Raw genomic sequence first — 26,346 nt, forward strand, 5'->3', positions numbered from 1 at the left:
GAATTAAGCAAAAAATAAAGAGGGAATTACATCGTTTAGACCAGTGTTTCTCAACCTTTTTTCAGTCACGGCACCCTTTAAAAGTATGCAAAATCTCAAGTCACCCCAGTCTAAAATGTATTAAAAAACATACACTCTGCATCCCTCGGACTGCTAACACACACGCACACACACCATAAGATGTCATTTAGGGAGGGAGGGGTAAACGTGACTTTTAATGGGAAACCTGAGCCTGGGATGATGCACACAATCGCCCTATTCTGGCAGGGATGGATGAGAGGCAGACGCAGAGCTCCTGGTCCAGAGCCCTCAGTCGCTCCCTGTACTTGTTCTTGATGTAAGTTAGGCTCGAAAAGCTCAGTTCGCACCATGAACGAATCAGATTTAACATAATTAAACAAGTTTATAGTTTATTTCTCAATTATTTGTCAGTATACTATCAGCACTGCTTCTTTTCTGAATGTTCTCTCTGTAGCTCGGTTACGGCTCTCTCAACTCAAAAGAAGCTTTATTGGCATGACAAATAAGGACATTCATATTGCCAAAGCTAGTTAGAGAGAAATAATAAAAATAACGATAAGAAAGAACAAATATATATCAAACAGTTACATGTGCCAGACCGAGATAATTGTATACCAAATTAGTCACACGTGACCCCTGCAGTGATGTCACTTACGATACATGTACCTGTGACCCACTGCAAACTTCCTCTTTTCTAGTCTCGCCTTCAAGACCGACAGTACAGCCCGGCGACACTGTGTCAGAGCTACGAATTTCTTTGTCCTCTACGGGCTATGATCTAGCGGGATCTGGCATCCAATTTCACCTGGAGCACGCTCGGTGTGAGAATGAGCTAGAGAAGCTGTGTTTGTTACTGGATTTTCTTCATTTCCCACCTGGAGATTACTCGGTGTGGAGCAAGCTGAACTTGTTACAGTCTGCGTGGAACAGGTAAGTGAACACCGTATGAACAGCGGGAGTTAGCTCGCTCTAACCTAGAGTTTCACTCGGTTTAGAGTAGAGCACGCTGCTCGAAAAGTTATACCGAGAACTAGCCCGTCTTTCTTCACCTAGAGTTTATACTCGGTGTTAAGTGAAGCCACCACTCGTTCGTTATAATGAGAGGACTATTCTTAATCGCTCAGCTCTAGCAGCACAACCCTTTCATCTAGAGTTTGGTACTCTGTGTTAAGTGAAATTCGCTACTTATTCATTTATAGCGAGATGATTACTCTTAATCGCTTAGCTCTAGCAGCACAACCCTTTCATCTAGAGTTTGGTACTCAATGTTAAGTGAAGTTCGCTACTCATTCATTTATAGCGAGATGATTACTCTTAATCGCTTAGCTCTAGCAGCACAACCCTTTCATCTAGAGTTTGGTACTTGGTGTTAAGTGAAGTTCGCTGCTCATTCATTTATAGTGAGATGATTACTCTTAATCGCTTAGCTCTACAAGCACAACCCTTTCATCTAGAGTTTTGTACTCTGTGTTAAGTGAAGTTCGCTAATCATTCGATTTTTAGAGAGAGGATGGCTTTTACTCGCTTAGCATTAGCAGCACAGCCTTGTCATCTAGAGTGTTTACTCTATGCCAAGTGAGACCTGCTACTCACTCAATTAGTGAGAGAATCGCTTAGTGTACAGTTTTTCACCTAAAGTTTCATACTCGGTGACAAGTGAAGCCGACGGCTCGTAATATTATAGCGATAGCATTGTTCAGCGTTTGTACCTTGGTGGCACGCCGTTTTCACCTCGAGATTGTACTCTGTGCAATTTTGTACTCCTTTTTAGTACTACTCGATACTGGGAGTGAAGCAGCAATAGCAGCAACGCAGAACTGTCATGCTTTCGAATGGTTGTAATCAGTGCTTTGCTGCCTTAGAGTCTTACGACAGGGATGAGCTATGCCCTGCGTGTCTTGGGTTGGACCACCTTCGTGAAGCCTTGGTAAACCCATAAACGGTTGACGGGGCTAGAGGTTGGGTGCGAGGCTGCGTTACCAGCGCTTCAGCGTGGCACAAGCAACACTGCAAAGCGACCCATGGCGCTGTTGGAACGCATGGGCTCATTCTCCAAAGAGTTGTCACAGTTGAAGTCGTTGTTTATGGAGCTTAGTGTCAAACTAGATGCTCGTAGTATCCCAGAGCGTGAGTCAAAGTTACCCAAAGATCATGATAGTGCTACAGAGAAAGCAGATGATGCACTTTCTACAGTAGCATCAAATGCTGAATTCTTTCAGGATTTTCTGCAGCCGAGTGGTTCCCCGCTGGCTGCTTCAGCACGGTCGGGGTCTCTCTCCGCTTCGCACTCGCGGAACTCCCTGCACACGCCGCTCAAGTGCATAGTGCCCTAAAGTTGGCCTTGGCCAAACTAGGACTTGATGCCCCAACTCCTACAGCCTCAAAAACTAGTACAGTGGGGCTAAAAAGTATTTAGTCAGCCACTGATTGTGCAAGTTCTCCTACTTAGAAAGATGAGAGAGGTCTGTAATTTCCATCATAGGTACACTTCAACTAAGAGACGAAATGAGAAAAAAAAATTCCAGGAAATCACATTGTAGGATTTTTAAAGAATTTATTTGTAAATTATGGTGGAAAATAAGTATTTGGTCACCCACAAACAAGCAAGATTTCTGGCTCTCACAGACCTGTAACTTCTTCTTTAAGAAGCTCTTCTGTCCTCCACTCGTTACCTGTATTAATGGCACCTGTTTGACCTCGTTATCTGTATAAAAGACACCTGTCCACAGCCTCAAACAGTCAGACTCCAAACTCAACCATGGCCAAGACCAAAGAGCTGTCGAAGGACACCAGGAAGAAAATTGTAGACCTGCACCAGGCTGGGAAGAGTGAATCTACAATAGGCAAGCAGGTTGGTGTAAATAAATCAACTGTGGGAGCAATTGTAAGAAAATGGAAGACATACAAGACCATTGATAATCTCCCTCGATCTGGGGCCCCACACAAGATCTCATCCCGTGGGGTCAAAATGATCATGAGAACGGTGAGCAAAAATCCCAGAACTACACGGAGGGACCTGATGAATGACCTGCAGAGAGCTGGGACCAAAGTAACAAAGGCTACCATCAGTAACACACTACGCCAAGAGGGACTCAAATCCTGCAGTGCCAGGCGTGTCCCCCTGCTTAAGCCAGTACATGTCCAGGCCCGTCTGAAGTTTGCCAGACAGCATATGGATGATCCAGAAGAGGATTGGGAGAATATCATGTGGTCAGATAAAACCAAAATGGAACTTTTTGGTAAAAACTCAACTCGTCGTGTTTGGAGGAAGAAGAATGCTGAGTTGCATCCCAAGAACACCATACCTACTGTGAAGCATGGGGGTGAAAACATCATGCTTTGGGGCTGTTTTTCTGCAAAGGGGACAGGACGTGTTAAGGGAAGAATGAACGGGGCCATGTATCGTGAGATTTTAAGCCAAAACCTCCTTCCATCAGTGAGAGCATTGAAGATGGAACGTGGCTGGGTCTTCCAGCATGACAATGATCCCAAACACACCGCTCGGGCAACAAAGGAGTGGCTCCGTAAAAAGCATTTCAAGGTCCTGGAGTGGCCTAGCCAGTCTCCAGACCTAAACCCCATAGAAAATTTGTGGAGGGAGTTGAAAGTCCGTGTTGCCCAGCGACAGCCCCAAAACATCACTGCTCTAGAGGAGATTTGCATGGAGGAATGGGCCAAAATACCAGCTACAGTGTGTGCAAACCTGGTGAAGACTTACAGGAAACGTTTGACCTCTGTCATTGCCAACAAAGGTTATGTTACAAAGTATTGAGTCGAACTTATGTTATTGACCAAATACTTATTTTACAAATAAATTCTTTAAAAATCCTACAATGTGATTTCCTGGATTTTTTTTTCTCATTTTGTCTCTCATAGTTGAAGTGTACCTATGATGAAAATTACAGACCTCTCTCATCTTTCTAAGTAGGAGAAACTTGCACAATCAGTGGCTGACTAAATACTTTTTGGCCCCACTGTAAGTTCTTCATGCGGGCTGTCTCACCCGATAACTTCTCTGTTCCTGCCGGAGAAGACTTTACTGCCGAATTCACAGCTGGTTTCCACACAAGTAGCCAGCGTTCGCGGGCAAGTGCGGCAGAGCTGGCACTAGCATCCATGGTGGATGCTGCTTCCATGGGACTGAGCCAAATGCCAGTGGTGGATGCTTGTGTGGCATCTAAGGTGGTGTCTGCTGATGAAGCTTTACGCCCAGACCCACATTGTCCCAGTGCTAAGTGTAGACGCACTGATGGGCTGTTATCTAAGGCACATGACACTACGACTAGGATGGCGAAAATAATTCTGGCCTTGCAGTCTTCCCTACAAGGCACTAATAGTAGTGGACCTGTGGATGAGCTCTTAAATGCAGCCCTGCAGTCAGTCGGCTACTTGGCCCGGAGCCATAGGAGGCTGATAGGAACACTGATTCATGGGCGCCGTCAAGTGTGGTTGGCCCAATCATCGCTTTCTGAAGCCTGTAGAACGGCAATCAGGTCACTGCCCCTGGTGCCGGGGTACGTTTTTGGCCTGCCGATCAAAGAAGCCCTTGAACGCCACTCAGCCTTTTCAGAGGCCTCTAGAACTGAAGCTTCTCGAGGTTTTCACTGTTTTCGTCACTCAGGAGTGTCAAACCGCCCCCCACCATGCACGTACTTGCGAGGCTCAGAGCCACAGTCAAGACCTAAGGTGCAAAATGTGCCACGCAAAATGTGCCACGACAAAACCACCTGTTCGTGGGGTCAGGTCAATGCCGCGCCACCCCTATTCTAAGGGGGGCGCCACCCATAACCGTCGCAGACGGGCTTCAGCTGGTGGAGGAACCGTTGAAGACCCAGCGCATGACATATTAGGAAAGTATGGTTACAGATCAGTGGGTTCTCAAAGTCATGTCATCAGGTTACAAACTGCAGTTCCATCACCGGTCACCCCTCAGTTCCGCGCCGAGGGTAACTTCAGTGCTAAACAAAGTTTATATCTGAGGAGAGGAGCAATAGAGGTTGTGGACCCTTCATGTTCAACCAGAGGGCTTCTATTCAACGTATTTTGTAGTTCCAAAAAAGGATGGAGGCTTCCGGCCAATTCTGGGCCTCCGTCGGTTGAATTTTTACCTGAAGGTTCTTCACTTTTGAATGCTCCACATGACAACTGTTTTTCGCAGTGTAAAAAAATGCAAATGGTTCACCTTAGTGGATTTACGCTATGCGTATTTCCACATTCCAATAGCACCAGAACACAGATGGTTCCTGCAGTTTGCATTTCAAGGCAGGGTGTTCCAGTTCAAAGTTCTACCCTTCGGGTTATCTCTGGCACCAAGAACATTTTCCAAGTGCATGCAGGCAGCTCTGGCACCCCTCATGGAGCAAGGTTTAAAAATCCTCCCTTATCTAGACGATTGGCTTGTGTGTGCCCCCTCCAGAGCACAGGCACTCGTGGACACACAGCGGCTGCTGAATCACATCCAGGCGCTTGGCCTGTCAGTAAATTGGGAGAAGAGCATCCTCCTCCCAGTCCAGAAGATCCAGTTTATTGACATGGTGCTAGACTCCCCATCTATGACGGCCTCGCTTCCCAGGACCCGCGCACGAGCAATCCTGTCTCGTGTGTGCCGCCTGAAACTCAGCATGAGAGTGCCATTCTTAAGGCTACTGCGTCTCCAGGGCCTCCTTAAGGCAGCTGCACAGGTTGTTACGTTGGGGGAAACTCCACATGAGGCCTTTTCAGATATGGCTCACTTCTCTCAAACTGGATCCTGTACGCCACAGACATGTGTTGGTCCGCGTTTCAGAAGATTGTCTGACAGCTCTCAAACCATGGCGCTCTCCAAAGTTCATCTTGTCAGGGGTGAACATGGGGCAAATACCCACACGCAGGGAGGTGGTGACGACAGATGCGTCAGCTTCCGGCTGGGGGGCCGTGTGGGGGCACAGGTGGGTTCAGGACACATGGTCAGCGAGCCAAGCTTGTAAACACATCAATTTTCAAGAACTATGTGCCGTGAAACTTGCCTTGGAATTCTTTCTTCCAAGTTTGCAAGGCAGACGTGTTGGTACGCACAGACAACCTGAGCACGGTTTATCACACTAAAGACGTGGTTGAAGGATTAATCAGACAAACATTTGTTGTAGTCCTATGGTGTTAATGCATAGTTTACAAAATGTCATAATTTAATAATAATTTTACTGTAATGTTTAGAGAGTTTTTTACCCACCACAATCCCAACTCTGGGTTTTGTATTGTAATGTTACCTTAATCTACTCCTCAAACTCATCATTTTATTTTTTTATTTTTTACTCGCTCACCTTCTGGTGGCTGCATTGTGTTTACAGGGCTGTCTGGAGCTGGGGAGGTGACTGGAGAATCAGACAGAGATGTTGATGATGAAAAAGGTTCTTTCTCCCCTTCTGACCCCATGATCTCTCCTTCCTCTGGCTCACTCTCACTGTTTACATCCACAGAGCATGAATCCATGCGTGAAGGCGAGTGTGATCGTTTTTTAGAATGTGATGTGTTCCTTATCTGAGATCTGCTTTTCCTTGGGCTCACTGAGGATACTGTGCTTCTGACTGAATGAAATGAAGATGATGAGTGCTTCCTGCTTCGTGAGCATCTGCCTTTTTTCTTTGTAATCATCTTATCACACTTTCCATTGTCATGCTGCTCCTTAATCTTAGTGTCTTTTATCAGCTTCTTCTTACCACTCTGGTCCTATGAGACACATAATATTTAACCATGTAAAATGAATGGTATAAACAACTACAGCATAAAATGCTTACATAATACCAAAAATACTGATAATTTGCTACAGGCTAATTATAAAATGTTTTTAAACACAGCTGCACAAGAGAATAGCACTTGTATGGTCTGTTACTGCAGATAAACCTGCACCATATTGCCTACATCTGTACATCTCCACGACTGCAAAAACACAAGACACCCTTAATTTACCCTAATTCATAAAAAATTGCGAGCTGTCATTGTAAGTGTATGGAAGAAAGTCCATAAGGGTGTTGGCAGCCATGTAAAGAAAATAATTGAGCATAATGCATTTAATTAATTTATTTTACCATCACATTCATGTAAGTCACCCAACTTACATGTCTTTAAACTGGGAGAAAACCAAAGCTCCCACACAGACGCGGGGAAAACATGCAAACTCCACTGCACTTGTTGGAGTGTACACAAGGAAGAAGTTAATAACCTACCTGATCACTCAATTCTAAAATTAGTTCACATTTAATATTCAGTACATCACATAGCATCTAGGTACACTGTACAAAAGTACACTGCTCAAAAAAATTAAGGGAGCACTTAATCATCACAGTATAACACAAAGTCAGTTAAACTTCAAGGATATCAATCTGCCCAGTTAGGAAGCATAAGCGATTGTGAATCAAGTTCACCTGCTTTGGTGCAAATGAAAGTGACAATAGGTGCACCGGAGAGGCAACAGCAAGACAACCCCCAAAAGGGGAATGGTTTTGCAGACAAATACTCCCTCCTTATCCTTCCTGACTGATTCTTCTCTAGTTTTGCATTTTGCTAGTGTCCTTGTCACTACTGGTGGCATGAGGCGGTACCTGCAGCCCTTTCTAGTTGCACAGGTAGTCCAGCTCCTCCAGGATGTCACATCCATACGTGGAAGAAGGTTTGCTTTGTCTTTCAGCACAGTCTCAAGAGCATGGAAGAGGTACCAGGACACAGGGTGTTACACGAGGAGAGCAGAACTGGTATCTGCTCCTTTGTGAGAGGAGGAACAGTAGGATCACTGCCAGAGCCCTACAAAGTGACCTCCAGTAGGCTTCTGATGTGCATGTTTCTAAACAAACTGTCAGACTGACTCCATGAGGGTGACATAAGAGCCCGACGTCCTCTAGTGGCACCTGTACTCACAGCCCAGCACCGTGCAGTCTGATTGGCATTTGCCAGAGAACACAAGAAATAGCAGGTCCACCATTGGCGACCTGTTCTCTTCACAGATGAGAGACACATGAGCACATGTGACAGACGTGAAAGAGTCTGGAGACGCCATGGTGAACGTTATGCTGCCTGCAACATCATCCAGCATGACCGGTTTGGTGGTGAGTCAGTGATGGTCTGGGGAGGCATATCCTTGGAGGGTCGCACAAACCTCCACTTGATAGCCAACAGTACCCTGAATGCTGTTAGGTACCGAGATAAAATCCTCAGAGCCACTGTCAGATCTTACGCTAGGGCAGTGGGCCCTGGGTTCCTCCTGGTGCAAGACAATGCCCATCATGTGGCCAGTGTGTGTAGGCAGTTCCTGGACAATAAAGGCACTGATGCCATTTACTGGCCCTTACGTTCTCCAGTCCTGAATCCAACTGAGAACCCCTGGAACTTTATGTATCAGTGCATCCAACGCCACCAAGTCGCGCCACAGACTGTCCAGGAGCTCACTGATGCCCTGATCCAGGTCTGGGAGGACATCCCCCAGGACACCATCCGCCATCTCATCAGGAGCATGCCCAGATGTTGCCGAGAGTGCATATAGGCACGTGGGGGCCATACACACTACTGAGTAACATCATGAGTTGCATTGATGAAATTGCCTATGATTTCAATGTTTTACTTTGATTTTCGGTCCTCTAAGGGGTTGATTATTTTGGTTTCCATTGACTTATGTCATTTTGTTCTTAACTTGAATCTTTCATTCATCAAGATCCGATGTGTGATTTAAGTGTTCCCTTAATTTTTTTGAGCAGTGTATATATCTTTTTTGGTCATCAAAATTATAGTAATCAGTTTTTTCCAGATTTGTTCATTATTAATAAATTATTTATCTTGCACTCAAATAACCAGCATCCACTCTAGCCACTCAGAATTAGGCCTGCAAACACTTTACCATGGTCTTTGCGAGCTCTGTTCTCTCTGAAGTCTTCTTGAGCTTCCATTTGCTGGTAGTTTCCTGGTCATTGACAGTTTCACAGAGCTGGACAGCAGGAAGCTTGATTTGAGAGTGAAACTGGTATTTCCCACTGTCAGTGTCATAGCTGTAGTATATGCCTGTGTTAGCATCGTAATACAGCTGACTATTCTGAAAACCAAAATGGTTTACACACATTATTATACAAAACCCATTACTGAAAAGTTAATACATTTTGCTAAATACATTAAAACATCTGTACTTTGTAAATTTACTTTTATTTAACTAGCTTATACACGTTTAACTAACTGAAATACAAAAGAAAATGTAAAGATTTCTTAAAAAATACATTCACATTGTAAATATAACTGGCACATGCCAATCAAAGCTAAATATTAAAGCAGCAACTGTTTATTAAATCATATACAGTAATTATTGTGAGGATGATGACAAGAGGAACTTACAGAGTCATAATAGAAGCCGGTCGCGTAATCATAGTACATTCCTGAACTCTCATCAAAAACAAAGCCTGTCTGATTGAGTGCCTCCTCTGCTGTGGCTTTCAGCATACCTGCTATAGACAAGCTGCTTTTGTCACCTGTCTGTATCTTTAACACACATACAAACAATTACTTGGCTTCTTAAGCAACTACCATGCAGGCAATGGCCAGTATGGACCTGTAAAACCTCTGAGTATAGCAAGACTGACAAAAGCAACTGCTACTCCAGAATAGAGTTATACACATACACAGCTGTTTGGACAACGTTTATCACTGGAAATAACACTATTTAACTATGGTCACTGTCGCATTTTCGTTTCAAAATTCTCCACACATTCTCTATTAGGGACAGGTCAGGACTGCAGGCAGGCCAGTCCATTACCCATACCCTCTTCTTTCGCAGCCATGCCTTTGTAATGTGTGCAGCATGTAGTTTTGCATTGATGAAAAATGCATGGACGTCCCTGGAAAAATGACGTCTTGAAGGCAGAACATGTTGCTCAATGTACTTTTCTGCATTAATGCTGTCATCACAGAAAAGTAAATTATCTTTACCAAGGGCACTGACACAGCCCCATACCATGACAGACCCTGGCTTTTGGACTTGTTGCTGATAACAGTCTGGATGGTCCTTTTCGTCTTTGGTCCGGAACAGAGCCGTAGAGTTGCGACACTCCTTGATCTCGCCGCTACGCGGTCACATGGTTCATGTGCCCCTTCAATAGTTCCAAACAAACCCCACGCTGTCATGTTCTCATATGGGACAGGCAGCAATGAATTAAATATTAAACGGTAAATAATAAACATTTTTACAATTTCTGGGTATTTTCAACTGCCTTTACATTTACTGCATCTGCTTTAATGTCAATTTGATATATGAAGTGGAAGATTGATGTTAATAATGACTTGTTAAATAGGTCATTCTTGTTAACACAGTACATTATATTAGCATACATTACATAATAAGTTTTTGTTTAATTTTTTTGCATGAACTAATCTCCCTTCACTTTCCTGAGGATTCATAATAATAATAATTTTGGCTAAACACTAAGCCATGTGGCTGGATTCGTAAGGTTTGCCTGCACTGAATGAACAGATTCATAAACACACTACCGTACCAAAAACATTATAGTAAGGGTACATGAAATAGCATTAATTCATGTCTTATTTCCTGAGTGATTAATAATTGATTCCTACATGTAATACATTAATGAATTCATTATGAATATGCACAAGTTCATTTTGTCTAATGTAAGTGGTGGACAAGGTACACAAACCATGTAGTTCAGTTTTAACTCAACTACATGGTTTGTGTACCTTGTCCACCACTTACATTAGACAAAATGAACTTGTGCATATTCACTTTTACTGGAGTAATATTTTACCTTAAAAGTAAAAATACTCTTTACCTCCACTTGAGTAAAAGTATTTACCTTCAAATGTACTTAAATGCAAATAAATAAAGAAGCAGTGATTTAGAAATGTATGTAGTTGTATTGAATTGCAAACAGTATGAACAAAGGATATTTTATCTTTTTTTTCAGCTTTATTTCATTTATTTTCATTTATTTCATTCGCTAATGTACAAAAGCAGCATCCAGGAAAGTCCTTTGGCAGCAAAGATAGGGAGAAGATAATCACTTTATCAGCAAATGTGTGAGAAAATTGTTAAAAACCTGTGGGATTGGAGGCATCTGGGTTGTACCATTGTACATGAAAGATTCCATATGCATACTATCTGCAATGAAATGAACTCCAACTAAAAAATGCTTGCTAAGTAGTGGAAATGAATGTGGCTCTATGGGTTGAAAGTGAATGTTTGGAACTATTCACTAGCCCCACAACCCGAAAGCTGCGCAGAAAAATGTCTCCGCCCCCTTTACAACGGTTCCCTATGGAAGTGTCGCCAGTCTCTACCGCTCTGGTCAAAAAAGACCTGTAATTCTGATTCATCTGCAGTACCGTCTGAGGGATCGAAGACCACAGGCATTCAGCTTGGCCTTTACGCACTGAAATTCCTCCCGATTCCTTGAATTGTTTAATGATGATATGCACTGTAGAAGAAGAAATATGCAAATCCCTTCCAATCTTTCTTTGAGGTCTATTGTTTTTAAACATTTCAATAATTTTCTCACACACTTGTTGCCATCACCTGTTTGGAATCACATCATTATTTAGTTTTTTCACCTCATTACTAGCCCTAAATTGCCCCCGTCACAACTTTTTTAGGAATGTGTTGCAGGCCTGAAATGCAGGAATGGAGGTATATTAACAAATTAAATGAAGTTGAGCAGACAGAACATGAAATATCTTGAGTTCAAACTGTCTGCAATCAAATAAAAGTCAAAGTAAATGTAAGGAACACTGCATTTTTATTTTTTTGGCATTTTTCATACTGTCTCACATTTTTCTGATTTGGGCTTGCATCACAATTTAGATGTTTTGCCTGGGGCAGTGATAGCTCACTGGTTAATGAGCTATCACTGAGCTAATGAGCTATTGATTAGAGGGTTGCTGGTTCAAGCCCCATCGCTGCCATGTTCCCACTCATGGGCTCCTGGGCAAAGCCATTAACCCTCATTTACTTGCACTGTATTCAGCTACAGTCTAAACTTCACTGGGTTAAACAATGTGCAAAAATTTTGGAAATGTAAAATGAAGACAAATCGTGTAAGAGCAGCATAGCAAATTAAGGATCTCCTTCACAAAATATAGATTAGTACAATTACCACAAAACTGCAATTAATCAATTTCCTTGTCAATATAATTCTCACTTTTGCAAGGTTCACTTTTGGGTTCATTAAAGGTGTTTTTGACATGTGAGATTAGCATGTATGCCAAAAGTCAAGGGTGCTGAATCCACTGCATATATACACATACAGATGAGCCAAATTACAAGGACCACCTATTTAATATACTGTCAAAACAGCGCTGACTTGCCAAGATATGGATTTCACAAGAGGTGTGTGGTATCTGGTTCCGCAACCAGAAGCACAACCACAAACTCTTCCCTGGGTTACTGGCAACTATGGACATAAGGTAACACAAACATTTTAACTGGTCTGCAACTATGTAGCCCCATACAGAGAACTGATTGTTAAGACACGATTACCTCATAACCAGAAGTTTTCATACACCTAAGCCACAGTAACTCCGTTTTTTTACAATTCCTGACATTTATTCCTAGTACACACTTCATCCCTCAGGTCAGTTAGAATCACATTTTAAGAATGTGAAAATGTGAGAATAATATTACAGACAGTAATTTCTTTCATCACAATCCCTGTAGCTCAGAACTTTACATACACATAGTATTTGGTACATTGGCTTTTATTTTTATCGTGGGTCAAATTTTGGTAGCCTTTCACAAGTTTCTCACAATAAGCTGCTGTAATGCTGCTGTTTGTGCCTTGCTTGCACACGCATTTCCAGTAATAAATTGTTATTAGATTAAAATCAGGGATGTGTGATGGAGACTCCATTACCTTCACTTTGTTGTCCTTAAGGCATTTTGTCACAACTTTGGAAGTATGCTTGGGGTTATTGTCCATGTTTGTTTGTTTTGTTAGAATTTAAACGTCATGTTTCACACACTTTTGTTACATTCATGACAGGATAGGTAGTTAGGTGATTCTTCAGTTCATGATTCATCAGTTCAAGTTCTATGTCAAACACTGTCACAAGCAATTCTGTATCTTCAGTTCCCCTAAATTACATGGCTTTGGACTGTGGGAGAAAACCCACGCAGACAAGGAGAACATGCAAACTTTAAACAGAAAGGACCTAAACCACTCCACCTGGGAATCAAACTCAGGACCTTCGTAGTGTGAGGTGATGGTACCATTGTGCCCCAATGTCGATTCAAAAGACTTATTAATGCCCAAGCTTTAATATCTCTACACAATTACACGTTTTACATATATTTGCTTCTGCTTCTTCCAGCATCTTCACAAGGTCTTTTGCTGTTGTTCCTGGATTTAAAAAAAATGTTCACACCACAGTAGGTTCATCTCTAAGAAAAAAAAAAAATTCTCCTCCTGAATGGTATTAGGGCTGCATGGGCAATGTGTGTTTAAACTTGCATACTATCGTTTGAACATATACAAGTAGTATCTTCAGGCTTTGGAAATTGCTCTCAAGGATGTTCTACATAGGCTATCATTTTCTCCCATACCTGATCAATTTTCACTAAAACATCATGATAAATGCTAGCAAAAGCATCAGCAGTTCTATTTTTAAGATGAACAACAATCAGATAGGAAAAACAAGGTTTATCCAAAGTTGCACCCATTCTGCAAATTCTGATGGTCTATGTCATCCTTGGTCAGGTGTTGCATCATCTGCAGCTTTTGGTTTATTGACAACAGAACCTGTTTGCACAACCTGCTGAAGGCCTATTTTTTTTTTTTTTTTTTTTCTGCTCGAAATCTTTTGTAATGTGTGCTTTATTTACTAAAAATGAGGATGATCAACACGATAAAGCTTGAGATAAAGCCATCCCACAAGGGTCTATCTATATATAATTATAATATTATAATAAGTGATTGTTTAAATTATGAGTAGATACAATTTGAACTAAACAATTTATATATAAACTATACAGTGTATCACAAAAGTGAGTACACCCCTCACATTTCTGCAGATATTTAAGTATATCTTTTCATGGGACAACACTGACAAAATGACACTGACACAATGAAAAGTAGTCTGTGTGCAGCTTATATAACAGTGTAAATTTATTCTTCCCTCAAAATAACTCAATATACAGCCATTAATGTCTAAACCACCAGCAACAAAAGTGAGTACACCCCTTAGTGAAAGTTCCTGAAGTGTCAATATTTTGTGTGGCCACCATTATTTCCCAGAACTGCCTTAACTCTCCTGGGCATGGAGTTTACCAGAGCTTCACAGGTTGCCACTGGAATGCTTTTCCACTCCTCCATGACGACATCACGGAGCTGGCGGATATTCGAGACTTTGCGCTCCTCCACCTTCCGCTTGAGGATGCCCCAAAGATGTTCTATTGGGTTTAGGTCTGGAGACATGCTTGGCCAGTCCATCACCTTTACCCTCAGCCTCTTCAATAAAGCAGTGGTCGTCTTAGAGGTGTGTTTGGGGTCATTATCATGCTGGAACACTGCCCTGCGACCCAGTTTCCGGAGGGAGGGGATCATGCTCTGCTTTAGTATTTCACAGTACATATTGGAGTTCATGTGTCCCTCAATGAAATGTAACTCCCCAACACCTGCTGCACTCATGCAGCCCCAGACCATGGCATTCCCACCACCATGCTTGACTGTAGGCATGACACACTTATCTTTGTACTCCTCACCTGATTGCCGCCACACATGCTTGAGACCATCTGAACCAAACAAATTAATCTTGGTCTCATCAGATTGGTTCCAGTAATCCATGTCCTTTGTTGACATGTCTTCAGCAAACTGTTTGCGGGCTTTCTTGTGTAGAGACTTCAGAAGAGGCTTCCTTCTGGGGTGACAGCCATGCAGACCAATTTGATGTAGTGTGCGGCGTATGGTCTGAGCACTGACAGGCTGACCCCCCACCTTTTCAATCTCTGCAGCAATGCTGACAGCACTCCTGCGCCTATCTTTCAAAGACAGCAGTTGGATGTGACGCTGAGCACGTGCAATCAGCTTCTTTGGACGACCAACGCGAGGTCTGTTCTGAGTGGACCCTGCTCTTTTAAAACGCTGGATGATCTTGGCCACTGTGCTGCAGCTCAGTTTCAGGGTGTTGGCAATCTTCTTGTAGCCTTGGCCATCTTCATGTGGCGCAACAATTCGTCTTTTAAGATCCTCAGAGAGTTCTTTGCCATGAGGTGCCATGTTGGAACTTTCAGTGACCAGTATGAGAGTGTGTGAGAGCTGTACTACTAAATTGAACACACCTGCTCCCTATGCACACCTGAGACCTAGTAACACTAACGAGTCACATGACATTTTGGAGGGATAATGACAAGCAGTGCTCAATTTGGACATTTAGGGGTGTAGTCTCTTAGGGGTGTACTCACTTTTGTTGCCGGTGGTTTAGACATTAATGGCTGTATATTGAGTTATTTTGTGGGAAGAATAAATTTACACTGTTATATAAGCTGCACACAGACTACTTTTCATTGTGTCAGTGTCATTTTGTCAGTGTTGTCCCATGAAAAGATATACTTAAATATCTGCAGAAATGTGAGGGGTGTACTCACTTTTGTGATACACTGTATATATATATAAACTATATATACACTGCCTGCCAAAAAAAGTCACACACACTAATATTTCGTTGGACCGCCTTTAGCTTTAGCTATACGGCACGCATTCGCTGTGGCATCGTTTCCACAAGCTTCTGCAATGTCACAACATTTATTTCTTTCCAGAGTTGCATTAATTTTTCCCCAAGATTTTGTATTGATGATGGGAGATTTGGACACTGAGCAAAGTCTTCTCCAGCACATCCCAAAGATTCTCAATGGGGTTCAGGTCTGGACTCTGTGATGGCCAATCCATGTGTGAAAATGATGTCACATGCTCCCTGAACTCTTTCACAATTTGAGCCCGATGAATCCTGGCATTGTCATCTTGGAATATGCCCGTGCCATCAGGGAGGAAAAAATCCATTGATGGAATAACCTGGTCGTTCAGTATATTCAGGTAGTCAGCTGACCTCATTCTTTGGGCACATAACATTGCTGAACCTAGACCTAAACAACTGCAGCAACCCCAGATCATAGCACTGCCCCCACAGGCTTGTACGGTAGGCACTAGGCATGATGGGTGCATCACTTCAGCCACCTCTCTTCTTACCCTGATGCGCCCATCACTGTGGAACAGGGTAAATCTGGACTCATCAGACCACATGACCTTCTTCCATTGCTCCAGAGTCCAATCTTTATGCTCCCTAGCAAATTGAAGCCGTTTTTGCCGGTTAGCCTCACTGACAAGTGGTTTTCTTAAGGCTACACAGCTGTTTAGTCCCAATCCCTTGAGTTCCATTCGCAATGTGCGTGTGGTTACTTTCACTATTAAGCATATCCCTGAGTTCTACTGTAGTTTTTCTACCATTTGATTTCTCCAAACGTTTAAGTGATCGCGGATCACGATCATTCAAGATTTTTTTCCGACCACATTCCTTCCTTGAAGATGATGTTTCCCCACTGTCCTTCCACTTTTTAATAATGCGTTGGACAGTTCTTAACCCAATTTTAGTAGTTTCAGCAATCTCCTTAGATGTTTTCTCTGCTTGATGCATGCCAATAATTTGACCTTTCTGAAACAGATTAACATCTTTTCCACGACCACAGGATGTGTCTTTCGACATGGTTGTTTAACAAATGAGAAGCTACTCACTGCATCAGTTAGGGTTAAATAACTTGTTGCCAGCTGAAACATAATCACCCATGCAGTAATTATCTAATGGGAGGCTCTTACCTATTTGCTTAGTTAAATCCAGGTGGTGACCTTTTTTTTGGCCAGGCAGTGTATATGTTTGTACAGTGTATCACAAAAGTGAGTACACCCCTCACATTTCTGCAAATATTTCATTATATCTTTTCATGGGACAACACTATAGACATGAAACTTGGATATAACTTAGAGTAGTCAGTGTACAGCTCGTATAGCAGTGTAGATTTACTGTCTTCTGAAAATAACTCGACACACAGCCATTAATGTCTAAATAGCTGGCAACATAAGTGAGTACACCCCACAGTGAACATGTCCAAATTGTGCCCAAATGCGTCGTTGTCCCTCCCTGGTGTCATGTGTCAAGGTCCCAGGTGTAAATGGGGAGCAGGGCTGTTAAATTTGGTGTTTTGGGTACAATTCTCTCATACTGGCCACTGGATATTCCACATGGCACCTCATGGCAAAGAACTCTCTGAGGATGTGAGAAATAGAATTGTTGCTCTCCACAAAGATGGCCTGGGCTATAAGAAGATTGCTAACACCCTGAAACTGAGCTACAGCATGGTGGCCAAGGTCATACAGCGGTTTTCCAGGACAGGTTCCACTCGGAACAGGCTTCGCCAGGGTCGACCAAAGAAGTTGAGTCCACGTGTTCGGCATCATATCCAGAGGTTGGCTTTAAAAAATAGACACATGAGTGCTGCCAGCATTGCTGCAGAGGTTGAAGACGTGGGAGGTCAGCCTGTCAGTGCTCAGACCATACGCCGCTCACTGCATCAACTGCATGGTCGTCATCCCAGAAGGAAGCTGATGCACAAGAAAGCCAGCAAACAGTTTGCTGAAAACAAGCAGTCCAAGAACATGGATTACTGGAATGCCCTGTGGTCTGACGAGACCAAGATAAACTTGTTTGGCTCAGATGGTGTCCAGCATGTGTGGCGGCACCCTGGTGAGAAGTACCAAGACAACTGTATCTTGCCTACAAACAAGCATGGTGGTGGTAGCATCATGGTCTTGGGCTGCATGAGTGTTGCTGGCACTGGGGAGCTGCAGTTCATTGAGGGAAACATGAATTACAACATGTACTGTGACATTCTGAAACAGAGCATGATCCCCTCCCTTCGAAAACTGAAGGTGAAGGTAAAGGTGATGGACTAAACCCAATTGAGCACCTGTGGCGCATCCTCAAGTGGAAGGTGGAGGAGTTCAAGGTGTCTAACATCCACCAGCTCCGTGATGTCATCATGGAGGAGTGGAAGAGGATTCCAGTAGCAACCTGTGCAGCTCTGGTGAATTCCATGCCCAGGAGGGTTAAGGCAGTGCTGGATAATAATGGTGGTCACACAAAATATTGACACTTTGGGCACAATTTGGACATGTTCACTGTGGGGTGTACTCACTTATGTTGCCAGCCATTTAGACATTAATGGCTGTGTGTTGAGTTATTTTCAGAAGACAGTAAATCTACACTGCTATACAAGTTGTACACTGACTACTCTAAGTTATATCCAAGTTTTATTTCTATAGTGTTGTCCCATGAAAAGATATAATAAAATATTTGCAGAAATGTGAGGGGTGTACTCACTTTTGTGATACACTGTATGTATGTATGTATGTATATACTGTATATATATATGTATGTATATATATATATATATACAGTGTATCACAAAAGTGAGTACACCCCTCACATTTCTGCAGATATTTAAGTATATCTTTTCATGGGACAACACTGACAAAATGACACTTTGACACAATGAAAAGTAGTCTGTGTGCAGCTTATATAACAGTGTAAATTTATTCTTCCCTCAAAAAAACTCAATATACAGCCATTAATGTCTAAACCACCGGCAACAAAAGTGAGTACACCCCTTAGTGAAAGTTCCTGAAGTGTCAATATTTTGTGTGGCCACCATTATTTCCCAGAACTGCCTTAACTCTCCTGGGCATGGAGTTTACCAGAGCTTCACAGGTTGCCACTGGAATGCTTTTCCACTCCTCCATGACGACATCACGGAGCTGGCGGATATTCGAGACTTTGCGCTCCTCCACCTTCCGCTTGAGGATGCCCCAAAGATGTTCTATTGGGTTTAGGTCTGGAGACATGCTTGGCCAGTCCATCACCTTTACCCTCAGCCTCTTCAATAAAGCAGTGGTCGTCTTAGAGGTGTGTTTGGGGTCATTATCATGCTGGAACACTGCCCTGCGACCCAGTTTCCGGAGGGAGGGGATCATGCTCTGCTTCAGTATTTCACAGTACATATTGGAGTTCATGTGTCTTTCAATGAAATGTAACTCCCCAACACCTGCTGCACTCATGCAGCCCCAGACCATGGCATTCCCACCACCATGCTTGACTGTAGGCATGACACACTTATCTTTGTACTCCTCACCTGATTGCCGCCACACATGCTTGAGACCATCTGAACCAAACAAATTAATCTTGGTCTCATCAGACCATAGGACATGGTTCCAGTAATCCATGTCCTTTGTTGACATGTCTTCAGCAAACTGTTTGCGGGCTTTCTTGTGTAGAGACTTCAGAAGAGGCTTCCTTCTGGGGTGACAGCCATGCAGACCAATTTGATGTAGTGTGCGGCGTATGGTCTGAGCACTGACAGGCTGACCCCCCACCTTTTCAATCTCTGCAGCAATGCTGACAGCACTCCTGCGCCTATCTTTCAAAGACAGCAGTTGGATGTGACGCTGAGCACGTGCACTCAGCTTCTTTGGACGACCAACTCGAGGTCTGTTCTGAGTGGACCCTGCTCTTTTAAAACGCTGGATAATCTTGGCCACTGTGCTGCAGCCCAGTTTCAGGGTGTTGGCAATCTTCTTGTAGCCTTGGCCATCTTCATGTAGCGCAACAATTCGTCTTTTAGGATCCTCAGAGAGTTCTTTGCCATGAGGTGCCATGTTGGAACTTTCATGACCAGTATGAGAGAGTGTGAGAGCTGTACTACTAAATTGAACACACCTGCTCCCTATGCACACCTGAGACCTAGTAACACTAACAAATCACATGACATTTTGGAGGGAAAATGACAAGCAGTGCTCAATTTGGACATTTAGGGGTGTAGTCTCTTAGGGGTGTACTCACTTTTGTTGCCGGTGGTTTAGACATTAATGGCTGTATATTGAGTTATTTTGAGGGAAGAATAAATTTACACTGTTATATAAGCTGCACACAGACTACTTTTCATTGTGTCAAAGTGTCATTTTGTCAGTGTTGTCCCATGAAAAGATATACTTAAATATCTGCAGAAATGTGAGGGGTGTACTCACTTTTGTGATACACTGTATATATATATATATATAATAACAACGTCTATAAATTCTAAGAGGGTTTGATAACAGACGCATTTCAAGTGACGGTCAAATTGACTACTCACATATTCCTAAAAATGGGTGGGCTTTGTTAACGAAAACTTTATGACGAGTTCTGCATGCTGCGCAGACACAGGTGTTATTTATATAGAATTGTTAATAGCAATGGTTACTGCATGGATATGTTTAGCACACAGACAAGCATAGCACAAACATAAGTATAGTAAAGTCACACATGGTAGTTATGACTGTACTTATGGAAGCACAATAAATAATGCAAGGTAAGCAAAGACAACTGCTTTAACCGTACAATTATTTAGGTTACTATTTAAAATTCTAAAAGCACAGAATGAAACAACTTGCTTAGGAAACCTTAAGACTCCACCCTAGTTACTTAACAAATTAGCAACTTTTTTGCTCATTGGTATTAAGACTATAGAACACCAGGTTTTATTTTTTTTTTATAAAAAAAAAAAAAAGAATCTTGTCAGAAGTTGCCAGCCTACCAAAGTTTCTACAAAAAATATATCAAAATTCAAGATGTCACAAAAGAACACAGATAAACAGAAAAACTGATGCAATGTCCGCCTCAGATGGAATGTTTTGCTGCTTTAGGGCCTTGGCAACCAGCTCTAAATGACATAACCATGAATTATGCTATCTTCCAGAAAGTCCTAAAGAAGAACGTCTGTTCATCTGTCAGTCATTTAAGATATGCAATAAAACACTGATATTAAGTCAGTCCATTTCTAAATGGCTCAACAAAATAGTAAGTAACATTTAGGGTGTTGTAATGTAAATCTCATGTTTTAGTTCTGCTTTGACAGGACCTAAACATTCAGCTCAAGCTTAAAACCCATGCAATGTGGGCAAATTAAGGCAATTCTGCAAATGAACAAGGAAAAAACTTCCTGTTACTAATCACAACCAGTTTATTAATAATACTGTTATGAGACCAATTACTTTTTATATGGGTGCTTTCATAGATGCTGCATAGCCTTTGCCCTTTAGTAAATGAAATGATCATTTAATAACGAGTTATGTTTTTGGCATATTAAGTTTTTGTATAGAGATCTAAAATTATTCAACGTAAGATAAATGCAAAAATAAAAGAAAAATGGCTAACAAATACCTTTACACTGCACTGTATAAACAGCACTATTTACCTCCGCATCAGCCATGTCTGTGATTTTCTCCAATTGCGGCGAATTGGCTGCTGCCCATTCCGTTGTAGTTGGATGCACATCTGAGAACTCAGAGTTTTTCTGAGGTCCTGTTCCCTCTGCCATCTGATAGAAGCAATTGTAATAATAACTATAATCTGAAAAACATAAAACACATTAGCAATTACATTAACATTAGCACAGTCTCCAGACTAATATCATGCCTAAAGTTTGGAAAACAGCTCATGCTCTCCACATTTTAAACGTTCTATTCTTGCAAAGATTTTAGAATGTAAGGTTAATTTTTAACAGAAACAATGGTTGGCTGAGAATACTCATTTGGCTTTAAATCTGGTCAAAGTAACAGCAGGTAACTTGGTAACAAATGGTATTATCAGCACCTTGGGCAGGAAGTATGATTGTACTGGCCTATTTGTTGATTTATCAAATGCATTTGATTCTGTCAAATATTAGCTGCTGTTAGGAAGACTGCTATTGGTAGGGGAAAAGCTTGGGAATGGTTCAGGAATTACCTTGAAGATAGAACCCAGTGTGTATATACACAGATGGTCACGAATCAAGTTTCTTGGACACCGCCAACAAAGTTTCCCAAAGTTAAATTTTAGCCCTTATATTATTTTATATTTTTATTAATAATATTGGAAATGACAAGCTTACCGCTAAAGTGCACCTTTATGCAGATGATAGAACAACCTACTCAATTGGCTCGTCTTTGAGTCAGGTTATTGAGGAGCTCCAGATTGGTTTTTAACAGCAAAAGGTGTCCTTGTATTGTTTAAAGTTAGTTCTGGCTTTATGATTTCCAAAACCTGATCATAATGTATGAATTCCATGTGTTTAACTGAATATTGTGGAGGATTTCCATCACAACTGTGTGCATGTCATAATGAAATCTAAAGACTTCATAAAACACCCCAAATTTGACAAATAGCTGGCGAGTTCTAAAGTTGCCAGCAATGTGTCCAGATCTAAGTAAGGATCTGTAAGGCTCAAAAAACCTTTTAGCATTCAAAAATTGTTTTTTTAAAGAGAAACAATAACATAGTATTTTTCCATCATAAATCCATCAGGTTCATGTTTCAGCTTGGTCAAAGTCCATATCTGAACCATATAGAAAATAACTGGGTCTCACAAACACAATTAGAAAATATTTTCCAACTATTCATTATCAGTTTGAAGCCATCAATATTGAGTGTAATAACATTGACTCTTCCTTCTGCAAATAGCTGTAAACAAGTTTATCAACAACACTTCAACATTTAAAGAAATCAAGGAAGAAAAATCCCCTACTATGTTACTTTATCTGTTTGTATAATTCTTGCTAATTTCCAGACCAATTATTTGATGATAAAACCATTGACAGTAAGCATAACATTGTTTAAAATAAACAGCTTAATATTTTGATTTTGGCCCATTTTTGCCTAAGAGTGACATAGCATAATTATTTTCTAAGTGCACTCAGAAGAAACAAAAGGAGAGAAGGTGTCTAGAATGAGGATACAAGGGTAGCTCAAGTCAAGAGAGCACAAGGAAAAAGCACAGAGAAAGTCAGCTCAAACATATATATATATTTTCTGCAGAGAAAGTCAGCTCAAACAAAGTGAGTACACCCCTACATGTCCAAATTGTGCCCAAAGTGTCAATATTTTGTGTGACCACCATTATTATCCAGCACTGCCTTAACCCTCCTGGGCATGGAATTCACCAGAGCTGCACAGGTTGCTACTGGAATCCTCTTCCACTCCTCCATGATGACATCACGGAGCTGGTGGATGTTAAGACACCTTGAACTCCTCCACCTTCCACTTGAGGATGCGCCACAGGTGCTCAATTGGGTTTAGTCCATCACCTTTACCTTCAGCTTCCTCAGCAAGGCAGTTGTCATCTTGGAGGTTGTGTTTGGGGTCGTTATCCTGTTGGAAAACTGCCATGAGGCCCAGTTTTCGAAGGGAGGGGATCATGCTCTGTTTCAGAATGTCACAGTACATGTTGTAATTCATGTTTCCCTCAATGAACTGCAGCTCCCCAGTGCCAGCAACACTCATGCAGCCCAAGACCATGATGCTACCACCACCATGCTTGACTGTAGGCAAGTTACAGTTGTCTTGGTACTTCTCACCAGGGCGCCGCCACACATGCTGGACACCATCTGAGCCAAACAAGTTTATCTTGGTCTCGTCAGACCACAGGGCATTCCAGTAATCCATGTTCTTGGACTGCTTGTTTTCAGCAAACTGTTTGCTGGCTTTCTTGTGCGTCAGCTTCCTTCTGGGATGACGACCATGCAGACCGAGTTGATGCAGTGTGCGGCGTATGGTCTGAGCACTGACAGGCTGACCTCCCACGTCTTCAACCTCTGCAGCAATGCTGGCAGCACTCATGTGTCTATTTTTTAAAGCCAACCTCTGGATATGACGCCGAACACGTGGACTCAACTTCTTTGGTCGACCCTGGCGAAGCCTGTTCCGAGTGGAACCTGTCCTGGAAAACCGCTGTATGACCTTGGCCACCATGCTGTAGCTCAGTTTCAGGGTGTTAGCAATCTTCTTATAGCCCAGGCCATCTTTGTGGAGAGCAACAATTCTATTTCTCACATCCTCAGAGAGTTCTTTGCCATGAGGTGCCGTGTTGAATATCCAGTGGCCAGTATGAGAGAATTGTACCCAAAACACCAAATTTAACAGCCCTGCTCCCCATTCACACCTGGGACCTTGACACATGACACTAGGGAGGGACAATGACACATTTGGGCACAATTTGGACATGTTCACTGTGGGGTGTACTCACTTATGTTGCCAGCTATTTAGACATTAATGGCTGTGTGTTGAGTTATTTTCAGAAGACAGTAAATCTACACTGCTATACAAGTTGTACACTGACTACTCTAAGTTATATCCAAGTTTCATGTCTATAGTGTTGTCCCATGAAAAGATAAAATGAAATATTTGCAGAAATGTGAGGGGTGTACTTACTTTTGTGATACACTGTATAGTGTATCACAAAAGTGAGTACACCCCTCACATTTCTGCAAATATTTCATTATATCTTTTCATGGGACAACACTATAGACATGAAACTTGGATATATATCTTTTTCATTTGGACTTATGTTGCCAGCTATTTAGACATTAATGGCTGTGTGTTGAGTTATTTTCAGAAGACAGTAAATCTACACTGCTATACAAGCTGTACACTGACTACTCTAAGTTATATCCAAGTTTCATGTCTATAGTGTTGTCCCATGAAAAGATATAATTAAATATTTGCAGAAATGTGAGGGGTGTACTCACTTTTGTGATACACTGTATGTATATACAGTGTATCACAAAAGTGAGTACACCCCTCACATTTCTGCAGATATTTAAGTATATCTTTTCATGGGACAACACTGACAAAATGACACTTTGACACAATGAAAAGTAGTCTGTGTGCAGCTTATATAACAGTGTAAATTTATTCTTCCCTCAAAATAACTCAATATACAGCCATTAATGTCTAAACCACCGGCAACAAAAGTGAGTACACCCCTAAGAGACTACACCCCTAAATGTCCAAATTGAGCACTGCTTGTCATTTTCCCTCCAAAATGTCATGTGATTTGTAAGTGTTACTAGGTCTCAGGTGTGCATAGGGAGCAGGTGTGTTCAATTTAGTAGTACAGCTCTCACACTCTCTCATACTGGCCACTGAAAGTTCCAACATGGCACCTCATGGCAAAGAACTCTCTGAGGATCTTAAAAGACGAATTGTTGCGCTACATGAAGGTGGCCAAGGCTACAAGAAGATGGCCAACACCCTGAAACTGAGCTGCAGCACAGTGGCCAAGATCATCCAGCGTTTTAAAAGAGCAGGGTCCACTCAGAACAGACCTCGCGTTGGTCGTCCAAAGAAGCTGAGTGCACGTGCTCAGCGTCACATCCAACTGCTGTCTTTGAAAGATAGGCGCAGGAGTGCTGTCAGCATTGCTGCAGAGATTGAAAAGGTGGGGGGTCAGCCTGTCAGTGCTCAGACCATACGCCGCACACTACATCAAATTGGTCTGCATGGCTGTCACCCCAGAAGGAAGCCTCTTCTGAAGTCTCTACACAAGAAAGCCCGCAAACAGTTTGCTGAAGACATGTCAACAAAGGACATGGATTACTGGAACCATGTCCTATGGTCTGATGAGACCAAGATTAATTTGTTTGGTTCAGATGGTCTCAAGCATGTGTGGCGGCAATCAGGTGAGGAGTACAAAGATAAGTGTGTCATGCCTACAGTCAAGCATGGTGGTGGGAATGCCATGGTCTGGGGCTGCATGAGTGCAGCAGGTGTTGGGGAGTTACATTTCATTGAGGGACACATGAACTCCAATATGTACTGTGAAATACTGAAGCAGAGCATGATCCCCTCCCTCCGGAAACTGGGTCGCAGGGCAGTGTTCCAGCATGATAATGACCCCAAACACACCTCTAAGACGACCACTGCTTTATTGAAGAGGCTGAGGGTAAAGGTGATGGACTGGCCAAGCATGTCTCCAGACCTAAACCCAATAGAACATCTTTGGGGCATCCTCAAGCGGAAGGTGGAGGAGCGCAAAGTCTCGAATATCCGCCAGCTCCGTGATGTCGTCATGGAGGAGTGGAAAAGCATTCCAGTGGCAACCTGTGAAGCTCTGGTAAACTCCATGCCCAGGAGAGTTAAGGCAGTTCTGGGAAATAATGGTGGCCACACAAAATATTGACACTTCAGGAACTTTCACTAAGGGGTGTACTCACTTTTGTTGCCGGTGGTTTAGACATTAATGGCTGTATATTGAGTTATTTTGAGGGAAGAATAAATTTACACTGTTATATAAGCTGCACACAGACTACTTTCCATTGTGTCAAAGTGTCATTTTGTCAGTGTTGTCCCATGAAAAGATATACTGAAATATCTGCAGAAATGTGAGGGGTGTACTCACTTTTGTGATACACTGTATATACAGGGGTTGGACAATGAAACTGAAACACCTGTCATTTTAGTGTGGGAGGTTTCATG

At 42.3% G+C, this 26,346-nt stretch overlaps 1 protein-coding gene across 4 annotated transcripts in view; it reads right to left on the reverse strand.

Annotated features, from left to right (window-relative positions):
- aggf1 (angiogenic factor with G patch and FHA domains 1) overlaps positions 1–26,346 on the reverse strand; it is a 65,749-nt gene that overhangs the window by 20,141 nt on the left and 19,262 nt on the right. For all 4 annotated transcript variants that reach the window (XM_063012200.1, XM_063012199.1, XM_063012202.1 and 1 more), the window contains 4 exons: positions 21,311–21,465; positions 9,370–9,513; positions 8,885–9,076; positions 6,321–6,726 (listed from right to left, as the gene is read on the reverse strand). In XM_063012200.1, the coding sequence (XP_062868270.1) occupies positions 6,321–6,726; positions 8,885–9,076; positions 9,370–9,513; positions 21,311–21,465 (897 nt within the window). The remainder of the gene's footprint in view (positions 1–6,320; positions 6,727–8,884; positions 9,077–9,369; positions 9,514–21,310; positions 21,466–26,346) is intronic.

The sequence above is a fragment of the Trichomycterus rosablanca genome, chromosome 16, assembly GCF_030014385.1.
Source record: "Trichomycterus rosablanca isolate fTriRos1 chromosome 16, fTriRos1.hap1, whole genome shotgun sequence".
Lineage (NCBI taxonomy): Eukaryota > Metazoa > Chordata > Actinopteri > Siluriformes > Trichomycteridae > Trichomycterus > Trichomycterus rosablanca.